Genomic DNA, 21019 nt, shown 5'->3' with positions numbered 1-21019 from the left:
TCCCCTCAGCAGCTCCTGTCGGGTCAGTTAGGGAGCCCCCTGCAGTGGTGCCCTCATGGTGCTAAATATATGACCCTGCCAACCTGACCCCGCTCCCTTCAGTTCCTTCTAACACTACTATGGACGGTGAGAACTGTGTTTTGCTTGCTTGCAAGTGTTCCCTTAGCCTATTACCTAGTCCTACTCTGTTTTTGTTTTGTAGTTAATTTATTGTTGTTTGTAGTTAGTATAGACTTGGTGATTGTTCTCCCCTCACCCTGCCGTGGGCTTCAGGGCATGCCTCAAGCCCAGGGATTTAAATCTTGCTGTGTATGCAGAAAGCCTATGCCCAATAGAGATCCCCACAACTCGCGCCTGAGGTGTCTAGGGAAGGCGCATCAGTCTGAGCGCTGCAAGATTTGTAAGGCTTTCAAGCCCAGAACTATAAAGGAATGCAACTTCCATTTGAAGCAGTTGTTAATGGAAGCCACACTCCATCCTGCAGCACCTGACCGCCAAGGCCCAAGCTCAAGCTCGGTCTATGAATTGATGCTGAGGAAGGACTATGGTGCGAGTGACCCTCGGTGCCAAAGGTCTCCTACACCGTAGCCAGGAACAGTGCCCCAGCACCGGTCAACATCTCCAGTGCCCCACAAGTGCCATAAGAAGGTGGACAGAGGGCACTCACTTGCTGCCTCAGAAGAAGATCTCGACTTCCAAGCAGCAAGATCTCGTCCTGTTGACTCCGGTGCCCCAGGTGGCACCGTTGAGCCTGGCACTCAGTGAGTTTCCAGCGGGGCAGTGCCTGGTGGAGGCATTGGAGCTTCCCTCGATCCCGGACGCTTTTGAGGCTGCCAAGGAGCTTATAAAAATTACTGCGTCTCAGCCCCAAGCTATTAGAGAGAGGCTTCTGGCACCACCTAGATGGATATCATCAAGCCCACGATGATGAGGCTCTCCTCATTGCCAGACCGGCACTGTTCCCGGTCTCCATTGCTGCAATAGTGCCCGGCACCAGTGCCCGGCTGTGTCTCCTGGCGCCAAGCGATCTGTCTCTCCGTCACTGAGGGGTCAGCATCAATCGTGAACACCCTTACTGGGCTGGCACCGAGACACAGCACCGGAGCAGAGCAGCTGTTCTCTGGCACCAGACACGTGGCACTGGCCTCGGTCATGGGACAGCCAATGCCAATCCTCAAATGATCGTTGCAGCACCGATCCCCAACTTCGTCTTCTCGGCACTGACCGCCAGCTCAGGGTACGTCTGTACTACCCATCTGGATGCGATAAATCGATCCACTAATTGACGCCTGTACTCCACCTTTGCAGGATGAGTAAGTGGATTCGACGGGGGAGCTGTGGCAGTTGACTCACCGCCGAGAGGATGGCCAGGTAAGTCAAACTAAGATACTTTGACTTCAACTACGCTATTCGCATAGCTGAAGTTGCGTATCTTAGTTCGAACCTCCCACCTAGCGTAGTCCAGGCCTCAGAGGTTGCCATCACCGTGGTCATCGCCCTTGGGATCCTCAGACTCTAAGGCTGACTCCTATTACTCGTGGTGCAGTAGACATAGGTCGGATAAGCACCGGAGACACACTCAGTCGGCCTGGCAGCCACAGTGGCCACTCGCCACGCAATGGCCCCTCTGAGCCCCCTGGGCTTACCATCAGGTCCAGGGTACCCCTTCGAGGGTTTCTAAGTTGGTGGCATCGGGATGTCATCCTTCCTGGTTATTGATGGATAGACCTGCTCGGGTTACAGAGGTGACCCTGTCCAGACTGCCCCCTCGTACTATAGAGGAGACAGTGGAGACCCACCCATAACCCAGATCACATCTGACAGTGCTGAACCACTGGACAAGTCCAGTGCAACCTAGGGGCAATCTGGGCACATAGAGGGCCATGGGTACCCTGTACTCCCACTTGCTTCTTCGTCACCCGCACCTGATGAGGCGGTGGCTGGACCATCAGCTTCAGGTCATCTGCCCATTGACCACAGGGCGCACCAGGACCTGCTCCGCTGCATTGCCTGTAACATGGGCCTACAGGTGGAGGAAATCATTGAGTCAGAGGACACGATGGTGGATGTTCTCACCCCAGAAGGTCCTTCTAGTGAAGTTCTCAGCTCTGGTCGAGGAGGGGAAGGCAGTGGCCAGAACATCTCTGCAGGCCTCCCTCGACTGGGCTGACTCTGCGGCACGTACCATCTCCTCTGGGGTGGTCGTGAGGAGAACTGCATGGCTCCAAGCTTCCGGGCTTCCCCTGGAAGTTCAGAAGACCCTGCAGGACCTTCCCTTTGAGGACGCAAGGCTGTTTTTGTACCAGACAGACTCGAGGTTTCACAGCCTAAAAGACTCAAGGGCAACTGTGAAATCTCTGGGGATGCACACTCCTGCTACTTAGAGAAACCCTTATATTCTCAACCCCAACAGTAGCAGCGGCAATACCAGCCCCATACGAGGCAAGATACTTACTGCTGTAAGGGCAGGAACAATAGGGTATAGACTTCTAACTCTCCCTCAGGCTAGGGGCAGGGCCGGACAAAGCCATTGTCAGAATCCAAGCAAGGATTTTGAAGGGACCCTTGAGGATGGCATACCAGCCACTATCCCGGATCCTTCCCTCCCAATTTCTGATCTATCCCATGTATACTATGCGTGGTCCCATATAACATTGGACCACTGGATTCTTCACACAGTAGAAATGGGATATTCTCTCCAGTTCTGCTCCTCCCCTCCCTCCCATCCCTCTGCAGGGACCCCTTCAAGCGCAACTCCTTATCCAGGAGGTGCAATTGTTCCTCGCCATAGTGGCAGTGGAGTAAGGGACAAGGGATTCTACTCCTGTTATTTCTTAATCCCCAAGGCAAAAGGGGGTCTCAGACCCATCTTAAATCTGCGAGGAGTCAACCAGTTCATGGTAAAGTTGAAGTTCCACTTGGTCTCCCTAAGCATAGTTATCCCTTCCCTGGATCCGGGGGACTGGCACGCTGCCTTCGACATGAAAGACACATACTTTCATAGAGCCATTTGACTGGCCCACAGACGTTTCCTTAGGTTGTTGTCAACCACATAGAATGTCAGGGTTGGAGGGGACCTCAGGAGGTCATCTAATCCAACCCCCTGCTCAAAGCAGGACGAATCCCCAACCTATCAGTTCACGGTGCTCCCATTCAGGTTATAAATGGCCCCTAAGATTTTCACCAAGTGTATGTCCCTGGTCATGGCCTTTCTCTGCAAGAGGCAGGTGCAGCTGTATCCCTACCTCGACGACTGGCTGCTGTGGTGGTGCTCCAGGGAGCAGGTGGAGTCCCAGGTCTTGTTAGTCAGAGAGACCTTCCAGAGACTAGATCTCCTCTTCAATGTGGACAAGCAACGTTGTCACTCACCCAACAAATAGAGTTCATTGGGGTGGTGCTGGACTCGGTTCAGGCAAGAGCCACGCTACCAGAGTCTAGATTCCAAACACTGTCAGACATCATTCAGACTCTCAGATGATACCTCACCACGATCATGAGGACATGCCTCAGTCTCCTTGGCGACATGTACCTATGTGGTCAGGCATACCAGGCTGAGGCTCAGATCACTCCAAGCATGGCTTGCCTCATCTTATCACTGAAGTTAAGACAGTTTAGACTCAGCAGTAACAGTACCAGCATGAGTCTTAAATACCCTAGGGTGGTGGTTTGACCTTCGCATGGTCTGCAAAGGTGTCCCATTCCGCACCCCTCAACTGTCCATGACCTTAGTAATAGACACATCAGATCTGGGTTGGTGGCCCACTTAGGAGACCTATAGACTCAGGGCAGGTTGTCACAGTCCGAGATCCTGCTCCACATCAATGTAAAGGACCTCAAAGTGGTGAGACTAGACTGCTAAACCTTCCATACTAGATTATAAGGTCAGTGTGTGGCGGTGCGGACCAACAACCCCTTGGCCATATTTTGCATAAACAAGCAGGGTGCAGCCTGCTACTCCCCTCTCTGTTTGGAGGCTCTCCAGCTATGGGCTTTATGTATAGCCAGTTCCATCCTATCTCCCAGGAGTACGAAACAAGCTTATGGACCACCTCAGCAGGTCGTTCTGCAACCACTAGTGGTCCATCCAGCCAGAAGTCATACATTCCATCTTCCAAAGGTGGGAGTTTCCCTGGGTATACCTATTTGCCACCAGGAGCAACAAGAAGTGTCCAACATTTTGTTCTTTCCAAAAGCACAGTCCGGGCTCTATAGGGTCATGCTACCCTGGGGGAATAGTCTACTATATGCCTTCCCTCCAATACCACTCATCCACAAGATTACCCCTCAAGATCTGCAGAGACAAGGCAGACCTCTGCTGGCCCCTTCGTGGCCATGCCAACATTCATAGAATCATGGAATATCAGGGTTGGAAGGGACCTCAGGAAGTCATCTAGTCCAACCTCCTGCTCAAAGCAGGACCAGTTCCCAACTGAATCATCCCAGCCAGGGCTTTGTCAAGCCGGAACGCATTTAAAAACCTAAGGAAAGGAGATTCACCAACCTCCTAGTAAGCCCATTCTGTGCTTACCATGAGTGGAAAAAGTTTTTTCCTATATCAACTAAACCTCCCACTGCAACTTGAGACAATGTTACTCAGTGGTAGCGAGATGAGCAGTCAGTCTACTAGATCATCTCTTTGGAACTTCTTTCAGGTATTGAAAGCACTGATAATGGCCCCTCATTCTTTTCTTCTGCAGCACTAAACATCCAGTCCGTCAGCCCTCATACTCATAGCCCCGTCCCATGTGCTCCAAGCCCCTACAATCATTTTGTGTTGCTCTCGCGCGGAGCTCTTTCAATTTTTTCCACATCTTCTTTGTAGTGTGGGGCCCAGAACTGGACAACATACTCCAGATGAGCCCACCAATGTCAAATAGAGGGATGATGAATATCCCTCGCTCTGGCTGGCATGCCTATTAACACGCCAAATGGTTAGACTTGATTGGCAAGAAGGGCACATCTGTCGTGACTCATTATCCAGCTTCTTGTCCAGTGTAACCTAAGGGTCTTTTTCTGCAGCAATGTTTTACGCCATTCGTCCCTATCTGTAACATGAATCGGGATTCTTCTGTCCTAGATGCAAGGGAGGAACTTGCACTTGTCCTTGTTGACTCATCAGGTTTCTTTTGGCCAGCTCTGTACTAATTTGTTCTCTAGGTTCCTCTGAAGATTCCGCAATCCCCTACCTAAGCTTATTATCGCACATCCTCCAGTTTAGTGTCTTATCTGCAACTTGGCTGAGAGTGCAAGTCCAAGCTATCCTCCAGATATAATGAAGATTTGAACAAAACTGGCCAGGACTGACTTTGGGGCAGTCCACTTGCGTAACCAGGCTGCAACTAGACATGGGAGCAGTTGATCACGGTACCCATTTGAGCTCACGATCTACGCAGCTTTCTAACACCTTTAGGCCAGACCATCCAGAATGCCATACTTTAACTTCAGCTGGCAGAATTGTGGGGAATGACTCATCAAAAGCTTTGGCTAAAGTCAAGGAATAAACATTACATACCACTGCTTTCCCTCATTTCCAGACCCAGTTTATTCTTCAAGAAGGCAATTAGGTTAGTCAGGCGTGACTCTGCCCTTGGTGAATACCATGCTGACTGTTCTATCTTTTCTTTCTTAAAGGTTGTTGCAGAATTGATTCTTGAGGACTGCTCCATGATTTTTCCAGGACTGAGGTGGGCTGATGTCCTGTGTGTCCAGATGCCTCTCTCTCCCCCTCTTTTCTTGTCAAAGTGGGCACTAAATGCCTTTTTTCCAGTCAGGACCCCCATTGCACATGAGTTTTCAAAGATAATGGAACAAGCTGTGCATCTACATCGCCAACTCCTTTAGAGCAACCTTGAGTAGTGCAATTACCAGCCTGTGGATTGTGCCGCAGTTTTTTCTAACAAGTCTGCAGAACCACTTTTTTCCCACAGAGGGCTTGGTCGTACCGTTGGGCTTATAATCTCTCCCATACTGTGCTGGCCCAAGTGCAGCCTCTGGGGCTGACCTTTTTGGTGAACGACGGTGGCAAAACCTCAAATAAACTTAGCTTTTTTCACATCCTCTGTCCTAGTTGCCTCCCATTCTAGAGGGCCACATTTACTTAATCTGATTTCTTATTAATTGACAGTCGTCGATGCTTTTGTTGCTTAACAACTGAAGAAACCTAGCTGCAATTCAAGATGATGGCCTCCCTGACTTTCACTCCTGTATGCCTGAGCAATATGTTTTTACTCTCTGGTCATATTGTCAATGTCTTCCGATTCTGGAGAGATTTCTTTTTTGCTTTTACGATAGCAACGATTGACTGGTAAGCCAGTCTGGTCACCTGCATATTATACTATTCTTACCTAAGTGGGGTTTTTTATTTTTATTTTTTTTTTTTCTTTATTTCAAATAGTTTTACTATTGGGATAGTGGTTTTAGGTTGATATCGCTTTTAATTTAATATGTTTAATTTGTGTTTGTGATTTTTTTCATCTGTTTCCTTTTTTTTTGCTTTTATTTCCGGAGCGCCCCATTCAACCTCATAAGGATTCTTTAAATATAGCACAGCCAGGCTCTCCTGGATCTGCTTTCCCGTGTGCTCATGTTATTATCCCAGGAGATCTGCCATCAGTTCCCTAGCGGAGTCAAAGTCCTGCTTTTCTGGAAACATCCAGGGTCTGTATTCTGCTGTCTCCCATTCTTCCTTGTTGTCAGGATCCTAAACTTGACTATCTTGGTTCACTGCCTCTCAGGTTTACCAATCCAGTTTCTGCTTCCCTACTAATCTTCTCCGTGTTTGTGAGGACAAGTGTCAGAAGAGCTCTGCCCTACTTGGTATCTCCAGCTCTTGGACAGGAAATTGTGTCCCTAGCGTTCAAAACAACTTCCTGGATTGTCTGTCAACCGGTATTGCTCTCCCAGCAGATACAGGGTGATTAATCTCCCATGAGAGCCGGGCATGCAATCTAGTATTTGCTAGTTGCTGGAGAAGCTCATCACCTCGATACCCTGGTTCTGGAGGATCACCACGACTACACTTGTTGCTACACTTTCTAAACTAATCAGAGACTTCAGGTTTTTGCAGTTCATACCGGATGCTCTGAGCAGTCATACTGCTCTCTTACATACAATTGAATCCCCCACCTTTTCTGCCCTGCCTGTCCTTCCTGAACAGTTTATATCCATCCATGATAGTACTCCAGTCATGTGAGTTATCCCACCAAGTCTCTGTTATTCCAATCACATCATAGTTTCTCGATTTGTGCCAGGACTTCCAGTTTTCCCTGCTTGTTTCCCATGCTTCTTGCATTTGTGTATAGGCACTTACGATAACTCGCCGATTGTCCCGCTTTCTCAGTCCGAAACAGGAGTCCTCCCGTCTCCTGCTCGTGCTTCCTCCTGGTATCCCATTTCCCCACTTCCCTCGGGCCTTTGGTCTTCTTCCCTCAGTGAACCTAGTTTAAAGCCCTCCTCACTAGGTTAGCCAGCCTAGATACACCATGCTTCTGGAGCTGTCAGTGGACACTTCGATCGCAGTGCCACTCCTCTCCGATTTGATCACAAAGGACCACGGCTTCCTGCTTCAGCTGGACCTCCTGTCCCTCTATCTCATGGCTTGGAAGCTTCAAGGCTAAACCCAATGGAGCACCAATGCACGGAATCTGTGAGGGAGGTGCTGCTTGGTAGCAGGAAACCTTCCACCAGGGTCACTTATCTAGCTGTGTGGAAAAGGTTCTTGTGCTGGTGTGAGCGCAGTCACGTACCTTCCACTTCAGGCATCTATACCATTCATCCTGGACTATCTACTGCATCGGACGCAGCAAGGTTTGGCCGAATCATCCATCAAAGTACACCTCGCGACCATCTCAGCGTTCCACCTGAGAGAGTTAGGTTGTTTGGTATTTGCCAACCCTGTGGTGGGCTGTTTCCTTAAGGGCATGGAGTGGCTATATCCACAGTTCTGTCCACCTGCTTGGGACCTCAGTCTGGTCCTAGCTAGGCTAATGGGGGTCCTCTTTGAGCCACTGGCTACATGCTCCCTTCTATATCTCTCATGGAAGGTGGCATTTCTGGTTGCCATCACATCAGCCAGGAGGGTGTCAGAGTTAAAAGCGTTAACCTCTGCTGCCTCCTCCCCCACTCCTATCCCATCAAGGACAAAGTAGAGCTCAGGCTGCACCCAGCCTTTCTGCTCAAGGTGGTATCCCAATTCCACATTGGCCAAGCATTTTTCTACCAGTTTTCTTTCCCAAGCCACATGCTAATGCACAGGAGCAGATGCTTCATTTACTGTGGAGAGAGTGCTATCAGGAAGTCAAACCAACTTCAGGAAGTCAAACCAACTGTTTTTAGCATTGGCAGACTGCAAGAAAGGGCTTCTGGTCTCCTCACAACGCATTTCTTCCTGGATCATGGACTGCATCCGTACCTGTTATGACCTTGCCAAGTTCACAACCCTGGCTATTATGGCCCACTCGATACAAGCTCAAGCCTTGTCTGCTGCTTTCCTGCCAGGTGCCTATCCAGGAAATCTGCAGAGCGGCAACCTGGTCCTCGGTGCACACGTTTACCACCCACTATGCCATCACCCAGCATTCTAGAGATGGCTCAGCTTTCGGCAGAGTGGGTCTCCAATCAGTGATTCCTCAACTCCGACCCCACCCCCATGGGAGAGCTTGGGAGTCACCTAATTGGAATCAACATGAACAAACACTCAAAGAAGAAAAGATGGTTACTCACCTTCTTGTAACTACTGTTCTTCGAAATGTGGTGGTCTCGTCAATTCCAATACCCACCCTCTTTCCCCTCTGTCGGAGTAGCCGGCAAGAAGGAACTGAAGGGGGATTGGGTTGGCAGGGTCATATATTGAGCGCCATGAGGATGCCACTCCAGGGGCTCCTTAGCCAACCCGATGGATGCTACTGAGGGAAGAAGTTGCCGACAACTGTGCACGTGGCATGCACACACCTGATTTGGATTGGATGTGAACAACGCATCTCGAAGAACAACAATTATTAGAAGGTGAGTAATTGTCCTTTTTTAAATTTTTTTTTAAAGAACCATCCACAGTTTTGCAGGTGAAATACATTTTTAATTTATGTATCTGTCTTCCTGGCTGTTCCTGAAAATCAAGCAATTAAATGTATAAACTATATCACTTGCATCTGCCATTATTTGTACCTGCAAAATCACAGTCCAGGATGATGCTGTTCTTCAAATCAGACTTTAAATCTTTATATAACAATAACTACTTAAAATGAATAAACATTATCAGTCTTAATTAGCAATAAAAACTTAACTATTTGGTAAGATGCATTCTAAATAAATCAACTTCTTTAGCCCTGTCCGCACTAGTTTGTCTTATGCGTTTCATTCATTGTGGACCTAAGCGTTTTTGTTGGGACCAGTGCCCTGGTAGGGATGGTGTAGCATCTTTGTGTATGGCTTTGCCGGCGGGATGTGGGAAACTAAATGTAGAATGTTCTAAACTTTTATTTCTTTTAAAGACTGCTTTATTTATAAAATAACAAAAAAGAAGGGATAATTGGTGGATCATTTGAATTCCCTACCGTATAGTAGTGCCCTGGGGACTTTTTACTACATTCTCTCCTCACTAGGGGATTTTACTTTGTCTCATGAATTGAACTGTTCAGACTGTTCACATTCACTTTATTCTGTTAGTTCAAAGCTCTCCAGTGTGCTCACCCATCTTTGAGAAGCAATTTTGATCTGTTTCATGACAAAGTCAGGGCAGATTGCATTGTCAATAGAAGACACCAGCAGTGTATCTCCTGCTTCTCCACACCTTGTCTTAGCCTGGTCTACGCTATGGGGTAGGTCAAATTTAGCCACATTAGGTCAGTTTAAAAATGAATGCATCCACACGACCAGCCCCATTCCGTTGACCTAAAGGGCTCTAAAATCGACTTCTGTACTCCTCCTCGGCTAGGGGAGTAGCACTACAATTGACTTTGCTGGGTCGAATTTGGGGTAGTGCAAACGCAAATTGACGGTATTGGCCTCCAGGAACTATGCCGAGTGCTCCATTGTGACAGCTCTGGAGAGTACTTCGAACTCCGATGCACTAGCCAGGTACACTAGCCCCGGAAACTTTTGAATTTCATTTCCTGTTTGGTCAGCATGGCAAACTCAGCAGCACAGGTGACCATGCAGTCCCCCCAGAATTGTAGAGCGTAGAATGTTTCTACACTCCCCCTATCATCTCTGTCCCTGAGGTTATCACAGATTAGAAGGTGGGGAAAAAAAACACACTCATGAATACATGTTTTCTGAGTTCATGCAGTCCTCCTACACTGATAGGGCACAGCTTAATGCATGGAGGCATTCAGTGGCAGAAGCCAGAAAAGAATTAAGTGAATGTGAGGAGCAGAAGTGGGATCATAGAATCATAGATTATTAGGATTGGAAAGGACCTCAGGAAATCTAGTCAACCCCCCTGCTGAAAGCAGGATCAATCCTCAAATGGCTCCCTCAAGGACTGAACTCACAACCCTGGGTTTAGCAGGCCAATGCTCAAACCACTGAACTATCCCTCCCCCCATGCAATGCTGAGGCTAATGGGGTACCAAACGGACATGATGAAGCATCTATTAGAGCTGCAGGAAAGCCAACAAGAGAACAGACCCCCCCACTGCATCCACTGTATAACCCCCTACCCTCCTGCCCATGTTCCATAGCCTCCCCGCTCAGATGCCCAAGAATGTGGGGCGGGGGGGGGCTCCGGGCACCCAGCCCCTCCACTGCAGAGGATGGCCCAAGCAACAGAAGGCTGTCATTCAAACAGTTTGATTTTTAGTGTGGCTACAATAAGCAATGTGGCCTTGTCATCCCTCCCTCCCCTCCACCCCCGGTTACCTTGTCCGTTATCTCATTTTTTTAATTAATAAAGAAAGAATGCATGGTTTCAAAACAATGTTACTTTATTTCGAAGGAGGGAGGGGTGGTTGGCTTATAGGGAATTAAAATCAACAAAGGGGGCGGGTTTGCATCAAGGAGAAACACACACAACTGTCATACCGAAGCCTGGTCAGTCATGAGACTAGTTTTCAAAGCCTCTCTGATGCGCAGCGTGCCTTGCTGTGCTCCTCTAATCGCCTTCATGTCTGGCACGAAACGATTGTCTGCCGTTGTTTAATGGAGGGAGGGGCAAGTACCCCAAACCACCTGCGACAATGTTTTTGCCCCATCAGGCATTGAGAGCTTAACCCAGAATTCCAATAGGCAGTGGAGACTGCAGGAACTGTGGGATAGCTACCCACAATGCACCGCCCTGTAAGTCGATGCTAGCCAAGGTAGTGAGGATGCCCTCTGCCGACTTAATACGCTTAGTGTGGACATACGCAATCGACTGTATAAAATCAATTTCTAAAAATCGACTTCTATAGGATCTACCTAATTTCGTAGTGTAGACATACCCTTAGAATGACCAAGTGCATCAACTGACCCCACCTTGACTGTGATGGGAAATCATCACAGTCATGCCCAGTTATCTTGGTACTGCATGCATGTTGTCTATGCATCTGCAGTATTATCTAATAATTTGCATCCTCTTGTGTACCATATTCACCGTCACCTTGAAAATTCTTTCTCTTTCTGTTTGCCCAATAGACTTGAGCAGCAGCCTCCCTCCTAGGTATTATTTATTGCAGGTCTGCCCTGCTGCTTGTCGGAATCAGCTTATTTCCCTTTCCTTTGGAAAGTAGGCAGTCATCTGCATTCCCTGAAATTGCAGATGGCATGGAAGGATGAAAGCGTGTCAGGAATGACTTGCAGCATTGCTTGGGAAAGGTCAATTTCTCTGCAAGTAGATCCAGGTTTTGTTACCTTAGAGAATATAAATCAAGTTATCATAATGTGTGTTTCAAAATGTGCAGTACATTGCATAGGATGTGGAGGTGTATGTGTGTTTTTATTTTTTTCCTGTATGGCATCCAAACTTGTGAGTGTTTCAGGTTTCTCCATAGTGCTATGCTGCCTTAGCAACAGAGATTCAGAGCATGAAGAGCAGGTATCTTTGCAGTCAATACTGCAATGTCTGATCCACGCTGAGAAACCTAGGGCCTTTGCAGAACTGATGAACTTTTGTCTTTTAATCTGTGACTGAAATGTAATTAACACAGCAGGGTGTGTATAAACCCTACTTGTTTTGCTTAAACTGAATTGTACTGTACAGAGGCATATGAATAGAATATGTTCAGGAACTTCGTTGTAGCCCTGGTATTTTTATGATAATCAAAAGCATCTTCCCATTGTAATACAACATCATAAACTCTAAGGCAAGCAGACATGATTATAGTTTATGTCCTGTTTAATTCCTAATATAGTGTGTTATATTTGTTTTCTTTTTCACTTAAAGGTATGGATGATAAAAATGCAACAAAACTTAATGAGCTCATTCAAATTGGGTAAGTAAGAATTTTTTTCGCAACTAATAATCATAAAGCAGTTTGACTGCTGAGTTGATGGCCCAGTGCAGAGAGCATTTATTACTTTGTAAGGGCTGTAATTTAATTTAATATGCTGAAAAATATGAAAACTTTTGTTTCATAGTTTTCCCTTACCTTTTCCTGAGATGCAAACTAATTTAAATAGTAAATACACCAAGGGTAAAGTTTAAGACATTCCCTGATAGTGTGAAATGCTTTGTAGAAGATGTCTTCAAAAAAATAAATAAAGTTGATTGAATGTACAGAATATGACTTTCATCACCGACACTACTGTGGTTTTAGGCCTTCACACTACTGTGGTTTTAGGCCTTTAGGCCGATCCTGTTTAACACTTATGGATGTACTTAACTGTAAGCACAAGTAGTCTCCTCGACTTCAAGCAGAATTGGGGCCTCACTCCTGAACTGTATTATCCCCTGGATTATATAAGTGGTAGGCAGTTCTACTACTTTTAGAATTGAATGCATGAAATACTTCTTGGGGGGCGGAGGGAGGGTTAAATAATTGAATTGTTCTGCTTTTCTAAATGGCTCATTACTCTAACACCTAGACTTTAGGACATAGGTATATATGGTGGATTGGGAATCTCTTATAAAGTCAGTGTTATCCAAGCACTCTGACCAGCACAACATGATGACAAGAATATGCTCGTTTTTAGCAAATTTTACCAGTCCTGTAGTGTGGTATTTACAGGCTCAGGGGGTTTTCTTGACAGTGTCACTTTGCTGAATTGGGGCCTTAGTTTTCTTTAATCTCATCTGTTCTAACCAAATGGTGATTGTCTGGGAGAAAGTTAGATATTTATCTTACACAGATTTTGTCTTATATTCAAGCATTTCAGAAATGTGGATTCTTGCACTTAAATATATTAAAACTCAGTCTCTTAATATGACCTGGAGTGTAAATAGGTTTTACTTTTCTTATTGGGAAATCCAGAATTATTCACTCTTTTTGGCAGATGAAATAGTGCAGATTGACTCTTCTCTTATCAGGCAGAAGAGGGACATCCTCTTTCTGCCCAAAAAGTTTCCTGTCATTCCGATGAGCAAACTGCACAACAGCAGTGTGTAAAATTGTATTTCCATTACTCAAATGGCAGTCTATGTACATTAATGCGGGGAAGATGGAGAGAGACACAGCCCCCTAACTCTACATGCACAGTCAAATACAATATGGACTAAAATCTTTCTTCTCCAGCTCACTATGCTGCTGAAATTACCCCACGTGGTGCTAAAAGCCATAATCAGACTTAGTTGCAGGCGATCTTTCTCTTCCCTCTTCCCAAACACAACAGGAAACATATATGAGAATAGATTATCCTCGCAGTCCCCTCCTGAGACAGATAACTATTAGCCTTATTTGACAAGTGCGGAAATTTTGAGATGCAGAGGAGCTGTGAGGAGCTACCCAGCATGTTACTGGCATAGCTGGGACTTGAATTTAGGGTCTTGATCTCTTTCATTCTACTTAGACCATGCAGCATCTCTGACTTTCTACAAGATCCTCACTCATTTATTTGTCAAAACGAAATGACTAGATATGTTGGTCAGAACCTTCGCAGCTGAGTTGAAGACCCGGGCTGCAAGTGCCAAGTACTGATTGGAAACTTAATCTGCTAATTATTTCAGAATTCTTTTAAGAATTCTTTGCACAAAATGTCACACTTGATTTAGTTACCTTTAAAAATCCCAGAAACATCTAGAATTGAGCAAATGTAAAACTTTTTGCGCTGCTGTCAGCAGTTACCTGAAGCCATGGGGGTCTAGAAAATAGCCCAAAATAGAGCTAAATATGACTTATTTTGGAATGTTGGAATTGCTATACCAGTTCAGACCAGTAGTCTATCTAGTCTTTTTGGATGCTGGCCACTGTTGGAACAGAGTTGCTAGAATCTCTCTATACTGGACAACTGTGGAACAAAGTATTGTTAAACATTCTTGGGACTCTTCATCACTTTCTAGCCAACTCACACCTCCCTTACAACCTATTTTTATACTACAGGAGTTGTGTCTCTGGATTGTGTAAATAGGAGGTACCAAACTGAGAGTAGAGTTTTTTGTGTCATGTATTCGTAGAATCATAAAGGTTAGGATAGGAAGAGACCTCAGTAGCTCATCTACTCCAAGCTGCTGCTCAAAGCAGGACCAACCCGAACTAAATCATCTCAGCCAGGGCTTTGTCAAGCTGGGGCTTAAAAACACAGGATGGAGATTCTACCACCTCCCTAGGTAACACATTCCAGTGCTTCACTAGTGAAATAGTTTTTCATAATATCCAACCTAGACCTTCCCTACTGCAACTTGAGACCATTGCTCCTTGTTCTGCCATCACTGAGAAGAGCCTAGCTCCATCCTCTTTTGAACCCCCCTTCGGGTAGTTGAAGGCTGCTATCAAATCTCCCCTCACTCTTCTACAGACTAAATAGTCCCAGTTCCCTCAGCCTCTCCTTGTAAATCATGTGTCCCAGCCCCCTAATCATTTTCATTGCCCTCTGCTGGACTCTCTCCAATTTGCCCACATCCTTTCTGTAGTGGGGGGCCCAAAACTGGATGCAGAACTCCAGATGTGGCCTCACAGTGGCTGACATAGAAGGGACATAACTAACTCCTCAATGTGCTGGCAGTGCTTTCTGCTAATGCAGCCCAATAGTACTGTTAGCCTTCGTGGTGACAAGGGCACACTGCTCGATCAAACTTCTCATCCGATGCTAATCCCCAGATCCTTTTCTGCAGAAACTGCTACTTAGCCAGTCGTCCCAGCCTGTAATTAGTGCATGGATTCTTCCTTCCTAAGTGCGGCTCTGCACTTGTTCTTGTTGAACTTCATCAGATTTATTTAGGCATCCTCCAATTTGTCTAGGTCACTCTGGACCCTGTCTACTCCACGTATCTTGGCTCTCTCCAACAGCTTAGTGTCATCTGCGAACTGCTGAGGGTGTAATTCATTCCGTCATTCAGATATTAATAAGATGTTTGAACAAAACGGCCCGGGACCAACCCTGGGGCACTCCGCTGATACGACTGCCACTAGACCGAGCCAGCTTCTATTCACTTTATAATCCAATTCATATAATCATATTCTTTAACTTGCTGCAAGATACTGGAGCTAGTATCCAAAGCTTTTCTAAAACAAGGTATATAACATCCACTGCTTTCCCCATAACACAGACAGCTATTCATCATAGAATATCAATCAGGTTAGTCAGCAGACTTACCTTGGTAAATCCATGTTTCTGTTCCTGATCACCTTCCTCTCCTCTGAGTGCTCAAAATGGATCTTGAGGACTGCTTCATGATTTTCCAGGGACTTGAAGTGAGGCTGCCGTCCTGTAGTTCACCTGGATTCTCCTTCTTCCTTTTCAAAGATGTCACTGTTGTCCTTTTCTTAATTTTTCCATGACGTCCTGATATTGTCAAAAATTTCAAGATAATGGACACATGGCTCTACAGTCACATCAAGCGCAACTCCTCATCATCCTCGGATGATGTGCATCCAGCCCATGGGACTTACTATGTCCTGCTTTTCTAAACAGTTTTAACCTGTTCTTCACCACTGAGGGCCACTCACTCCCCCATTATTGTGTATTGACTAGTGCAAGCAGTCTGGGAGCGGACCTCGTCTGTGAAGACAGACGCAAAAAAAAATTGAGTACTTCAGCTTTTTCCACATCTGTGGCTAGGCTGCCTCCCCCATTCATTAAGGATCCCCACTTTCCCTGACCACCTCCTTGTTGCAAACATACCTGTAGAAACCCTTCTAGTTACCCTTCATATCCCTTGGTAGCTGCGTCTCCAATTGTGCTTTGGTCTTCCTGATTACACCCCTGCAAGCTCGAGCAATATATTTATATTCCTCCTTAGTCATCTGTCCAAGTTTCCACTTCTTGTAATCTTCCTTTTTGTGCTTAAGCTCACTGAAGTTTCACTGTTAAGCCAAGCTGGTCGCCTACCATATTTGCTGCTGTTTCTGCACATCAGGATGATTTGTTCCTGCACCCTCAATAAGGCTTCTTTAAAATACAGCCAGCTCTCTTGGACTCCTTTCCCCCTCATATTAGCCTCCCAGGGGATCCTTCCCATCAGTTCTCTGAGGGAATCAAAGTCTGCTTCTCTGAAGTCCAGGGTCTGTATTATGCTGTTCTCCTTTTTTCCTTTGATCAAGATCTTGAACTCGACCATCTCATGGTCACTGCTGCCTAGGTTGCCACCCACTTCTACAAATTCTTCCCTGTTTGTGAGCAGGAATCATAAAATCATAGATTGTTAGGGTTGGAATGGACCTCAAGAGATCATCTAGTCCAACTCCCTGCTTAAAGCAGGACCAATCCCCACTTCCCTAAATGGCCCCCTCAAGGATTGAACTCACAATCCTGGGTTTAGCAGGCCAATGCTCAAACCACTGAACTATCCCCCTCCATGGCCCCTAGTTTGTTCCTCCAGCACTTGCACCAGGAAGTTGTGCCCAACACACCAAAAACTTCCTGGATTGTCTGTGCACTGCTGTATTGCTCTCCCAGCAGATATCAGTGTGATTGAAGTCCCCAATGGGAACCAGGGCCTGTGATCTGAAAATTTGTTAGTTGTCTGAAAGCCTCATCTACCTCATCCTCCTGGTCTGGTGGTCCATAGCAGACGCCCACCACATCACCCTTGTTGCTTTCGGCTCCAAAATTACCCTAAAGATACTCAACAGGCTTTTCTCCAGTTTCATACTGGAGCTCTGAGCAATCATGCTGCTATCTTACATATAGTGCAGCTTGTCAACTTATTCTCCCCTGCCTGTGCTTCCAGTTTATGCCCATCCGTGACAGTGCTCCAGTCATGTGAGTTACCCCACCAAGTCCTTGTCGTTCCAATCACATCATATCGTATTAGAGTTGTTAAGTGACACTGGTGGATTTAGGCCCAGATTTTATGTTTTGTGTAGTAAACAAAGGTTTTACAAAGCTAGGCTCGAGAAATGTTTCTGTGGATTTTTAAAATTCACTGAAGACATATGTGGGTGATTTAAACCTACTCTGGCTATGTTTTAGTTGTGTGCTAGTTCATAAGGACTAGACAGAGAAACCAAGTAGTTTGTTAGAGGAAGGATGAACCAGTGGGCAGGACCACTAGCCTAGCATGTGGGAGGTTCAGGTTCAAGTCCCTGTTCTGCCACAGACATCCTGGGTGAACTTGAGTAAATCCCTTAATCTCTGTGTGCCTCAAGTGCCCACACAGGGCGGTATGGTAACACTAAATGTATTAGAGATTGTGTGGTGCTTGGATACTGTGGTAATAGGGGCTGTGCATGTGGGTAGATGGATGTTCTATTTCTAAACTGAGAGAAATTCAAAACAAAAGAAACACCACAAATGGTAATGTGTACAGCATCTCTGACAAATCAAAGAATTCAAATAATTTGATGATATTAATAGCACAACTAAAGAAATTTTTAATTTTGTGTCCATTTGAATGCTTGCATTCTCAGTTAAACTCAGAGGGTTGCTTTGTTTGGTGTAGGAATGGTATTGCAAGGTGCTGTTCTTCAGTTCCCTTTGATTTCGCTGGGAGTCAAGTGCTTGGGCATACTGTAGGATTAAAATTGATATATTTGACATTCATGTTTGATAACTCTCAATCTCTCAATACCTAAATCAAATTGGAATGTATACTGCAGAAAGCCCCCAAACATCACAAGCTCTGTTTCAGCAGATAGGAAATTCTGAGGATGTGAACCATACTAAAGATTCTTAATCGTGTTTTGTGTAATATCAGTTTTTGAATATTCAGCACTTTGTTAGGTTTGGAAACATCCCGGGTTAAAAGAAACCAAGATCTAAACAGGAAGAGCATATTTTTAAGATAACTACTTCAGTTGCAGGCTGTTTCTGTTTTGATACTCATTAATCTGTCATGTTCTTTTAAATTAAGCTACTCCTCCCCCTATCCCTGCTGTGCCATGTGTTTGCATTAGGAATGTACCTCCTTCAGCCATATTTAATTTTACACTAGTTTAAAGTTGCAATAACTGATTATTAGACTCCTTCCTAGATTATTTAAAAACAGCATGCCTTACTGAAAAGTGAGTAAGAGAAATCATTCCACCACAACAGGATGTGTAAACTTGGAGGAGAGCTCTTTTCTTTCATTTTAAAGGAGGGTAAAGAGTAGAAATTTTGAGTGCTAATGTCATGAAATAATATCCACAGGCAGACATGGTGAATTTCCATGTGAATATATGGATGTAGCATTCTTCATCTCTCTCTCATCCTTTTAGATTAGCTACCTGCTAATAGTTTGTGTATAATAATTTGGTGGAGCACAATTTGATTTCTTGCTTCTAAACTGTGGTAGCCCTTGAAATACACAGGGTAGCGTGATGTGGTCTTCCAGCAGTAGTGCTGCTGGCATTTTTGCCTTTATCTTACTTCCTCTATCCTTGGTTTATTTTCTTTTTCCTTTATTTGCTCTTTCTCTGCTGTCTCTGCAGTTCTTACATCTGATGTATTGCAGAGAAAATCATGCCTAGGATCATGTAGTATATTGGTCAGCTGCCCTTATTTTTGTAGCCAGATACATGTGTACAGTGCCAGAGTGATGTTTCGGTAACGGTTACTGCTGGTGAGTTACTGCTGCCCAAAGTGTGTGTGAGCAGGTGGCAGATAGCTGAGCAGGAAGCATGGCAGGTAGCCCATTATACGTGACAGGTGCAACGTGCATAAATGTTTTGTGGGCAATGCTGTCAGAATTCATAATGCCACAAAAAATACAAACAATGACCAATGCTTTTTTCTTTTGCTTGGATCAGTTACATTACATAAGAGATGCAATAAATTGGCAAAAAGTGGTAACATTTTAAATGGATAGGGAGACAGGAAATGAAAAATGAAATATCTGTGGAGGAGGGAGGGTTCAAAAATCTTTTTTTTTTAAATTTACTGAGTGTTAACGTTATCTTAGAATTTCGTAGTATTTGGTGTCTTTTGGTAAAACTATAGTGATCTGTTAGGGTGGTTGTTGCATTTTTACAACCCTAGCTCCAGTTATTACCTTGAAATTATTACTCTATTTGCGTAGGGTCAATAATGTACCCTTATCTGTACATAGATCAGGCCCTTAAACTGAGCTGATGGTTTGTGAGATACAGTTGTACAGCACCAGTGAATTTATGTGTGATACTACATTGAAGACACTTGTGTGAGAAATTTTGGTTTAATTAAAATCTAGTTACAGGAGCTGATCCTCATCTGTTTTAAATTGTGATAGCAGTTGATGGTGCTATGATAATTTACACCTCCTATGGGGCTTCTCCACATTTTTTTCAGATTTATATTTAAAAGGCCTGATCCATAACTAAGGCTAAGATTTTGTCTCAAATATTTTTAGTAAGTCACAGATGGGTCATGGATGATAAACAAAAATTTATGGAAGCCTGTGACCTATCCTTGACTTTTACTAAAAATAACTGAGACAAAATGGGGAGGGAGGACGGTCCAGCACCTACTATTTCTGGGGCTCCAGGGGGCCACCCTTTGTGGCTGAGAGTGCTGGGGTCCCCTGCCACTTGTGGCTACTCGGAGCTGTGGGCCCAGAGCTGGGAGTTCCAGGGTTTGTCCATGGCATCTGGCCAGCTGTGGGGGCCCTGTGCTGCACTGGGGCTGAAGTGGAAAATGTCATGGAGGTCTCTGGAAGTCTCTGATTCTGTGACAAAATCTTAGCCGTATCCATAACCCATTAAAATCAGTGGGAGACTTTCCACTGTCTTCAGTGGGCTTTGGATCAGGTCATAAGTGCAAGTTTGATTACACCAATGGTTTCCCCTCTTACTGCAGTGGAAAACTGAGTTTGTTCACTGAGCGAAAAATAAATAGTTACAGGCGTGCTGATTGTGTGAATCCATTGTTGTCCCACTTGTCCACATAATGATTTGACATGTCCACGTGGCAGCAATGTGGTAGCTAGAACCATTCTGGTGCATCCAGGCATAACACCCCTTACAACCAGGATCTGTGTTCTTGCACCTTATCCTATCCAACATGCCTTTCATAAAAGGCTTCTCCCGTAATGCCCAGAACTGTTGGTGGGAATGGGGATTTTTTATAATTGCCAAATATGAGGCACTGCATTCTAGGAGGGAGCTGCAGCCGTGTACTGTGTGTCTAATTCTTTTACCTTCATGCCCTCATTGGGGAGGCTGTACTGATGCAATAGAACCTGATCCAGGCCTTGTTTTGCAACCAATTCTAATAAACAGCTGTCCCACCTGTTGTGTAGATGGAGAGTTCCAAGCAGTGGTTTGTTGTGATACCTTTTTGCCTAACACAGACAGAACTTTGGGGTATTCCTGTTGCTGGAAGCATAGTGAATCTCTGGTAAATATTGCTTTAGAATGTTACAAAGTATCAGAATTCAAGGACATTTGTAAAAGTTACAGAAAAGTAGACAACCTTGCAGTTCTTCTTCGAGTGCTTGCTCATATCCATTCCAGTAGTAGGTGTACGCGCCGCGCGTGCACGTTCGTCGGAGAACTTTTACCCTAGCAACTCCAGCGGGCCGGCAGGCCGCCCCCTAGAGTGGCGCTGCCATGGC

General features: G+C 45.4%; 1 protein-coding gene across 6 annotated transcripts in view; it reads left to right on the top strand.

The window, feature by feature from the left end:
- Nucleotides 1–21019, top strand: part of CRAMP1 (cramped chromatin regulator 1) — a 106258-nt gene that overhangs the window by 27559 nt on the left and 57680 nt on the right. For all 6 annotated transcript variants that reach the window (XM_032796906.2, XM_075069345.1, XM_032796904.2 and 3 more), the window contains exon 6: nt 12359–12407. In XM_032796906.2, the coding sequence (XP_032652797.1) occupies nt 12359–12407 (49 nt within the window). The remainder of the gene's footprint in view (nt 1–12358; nt 12408–21019) is intronic.

This window comes from Chelonoidis abingdonii, chromosome 9, assembly GCF_003597395.2.
Source record: "Chelonoidis abingdonii isolate Lonesome George chromosome 9, CheloAbing_2.0, whole genome shotgun sequence".
Classification (NCBI taxonomy): Eukaryota; Metazoa; Chordata; order Testudines; family Testudinidae; genus Chelonoidis; species Chelonoidis abingdonii.
Note: the sequence above shows the minus strand (reverse complement) of the source record. Positions and strands in the feature narration are given on the sequence as shown.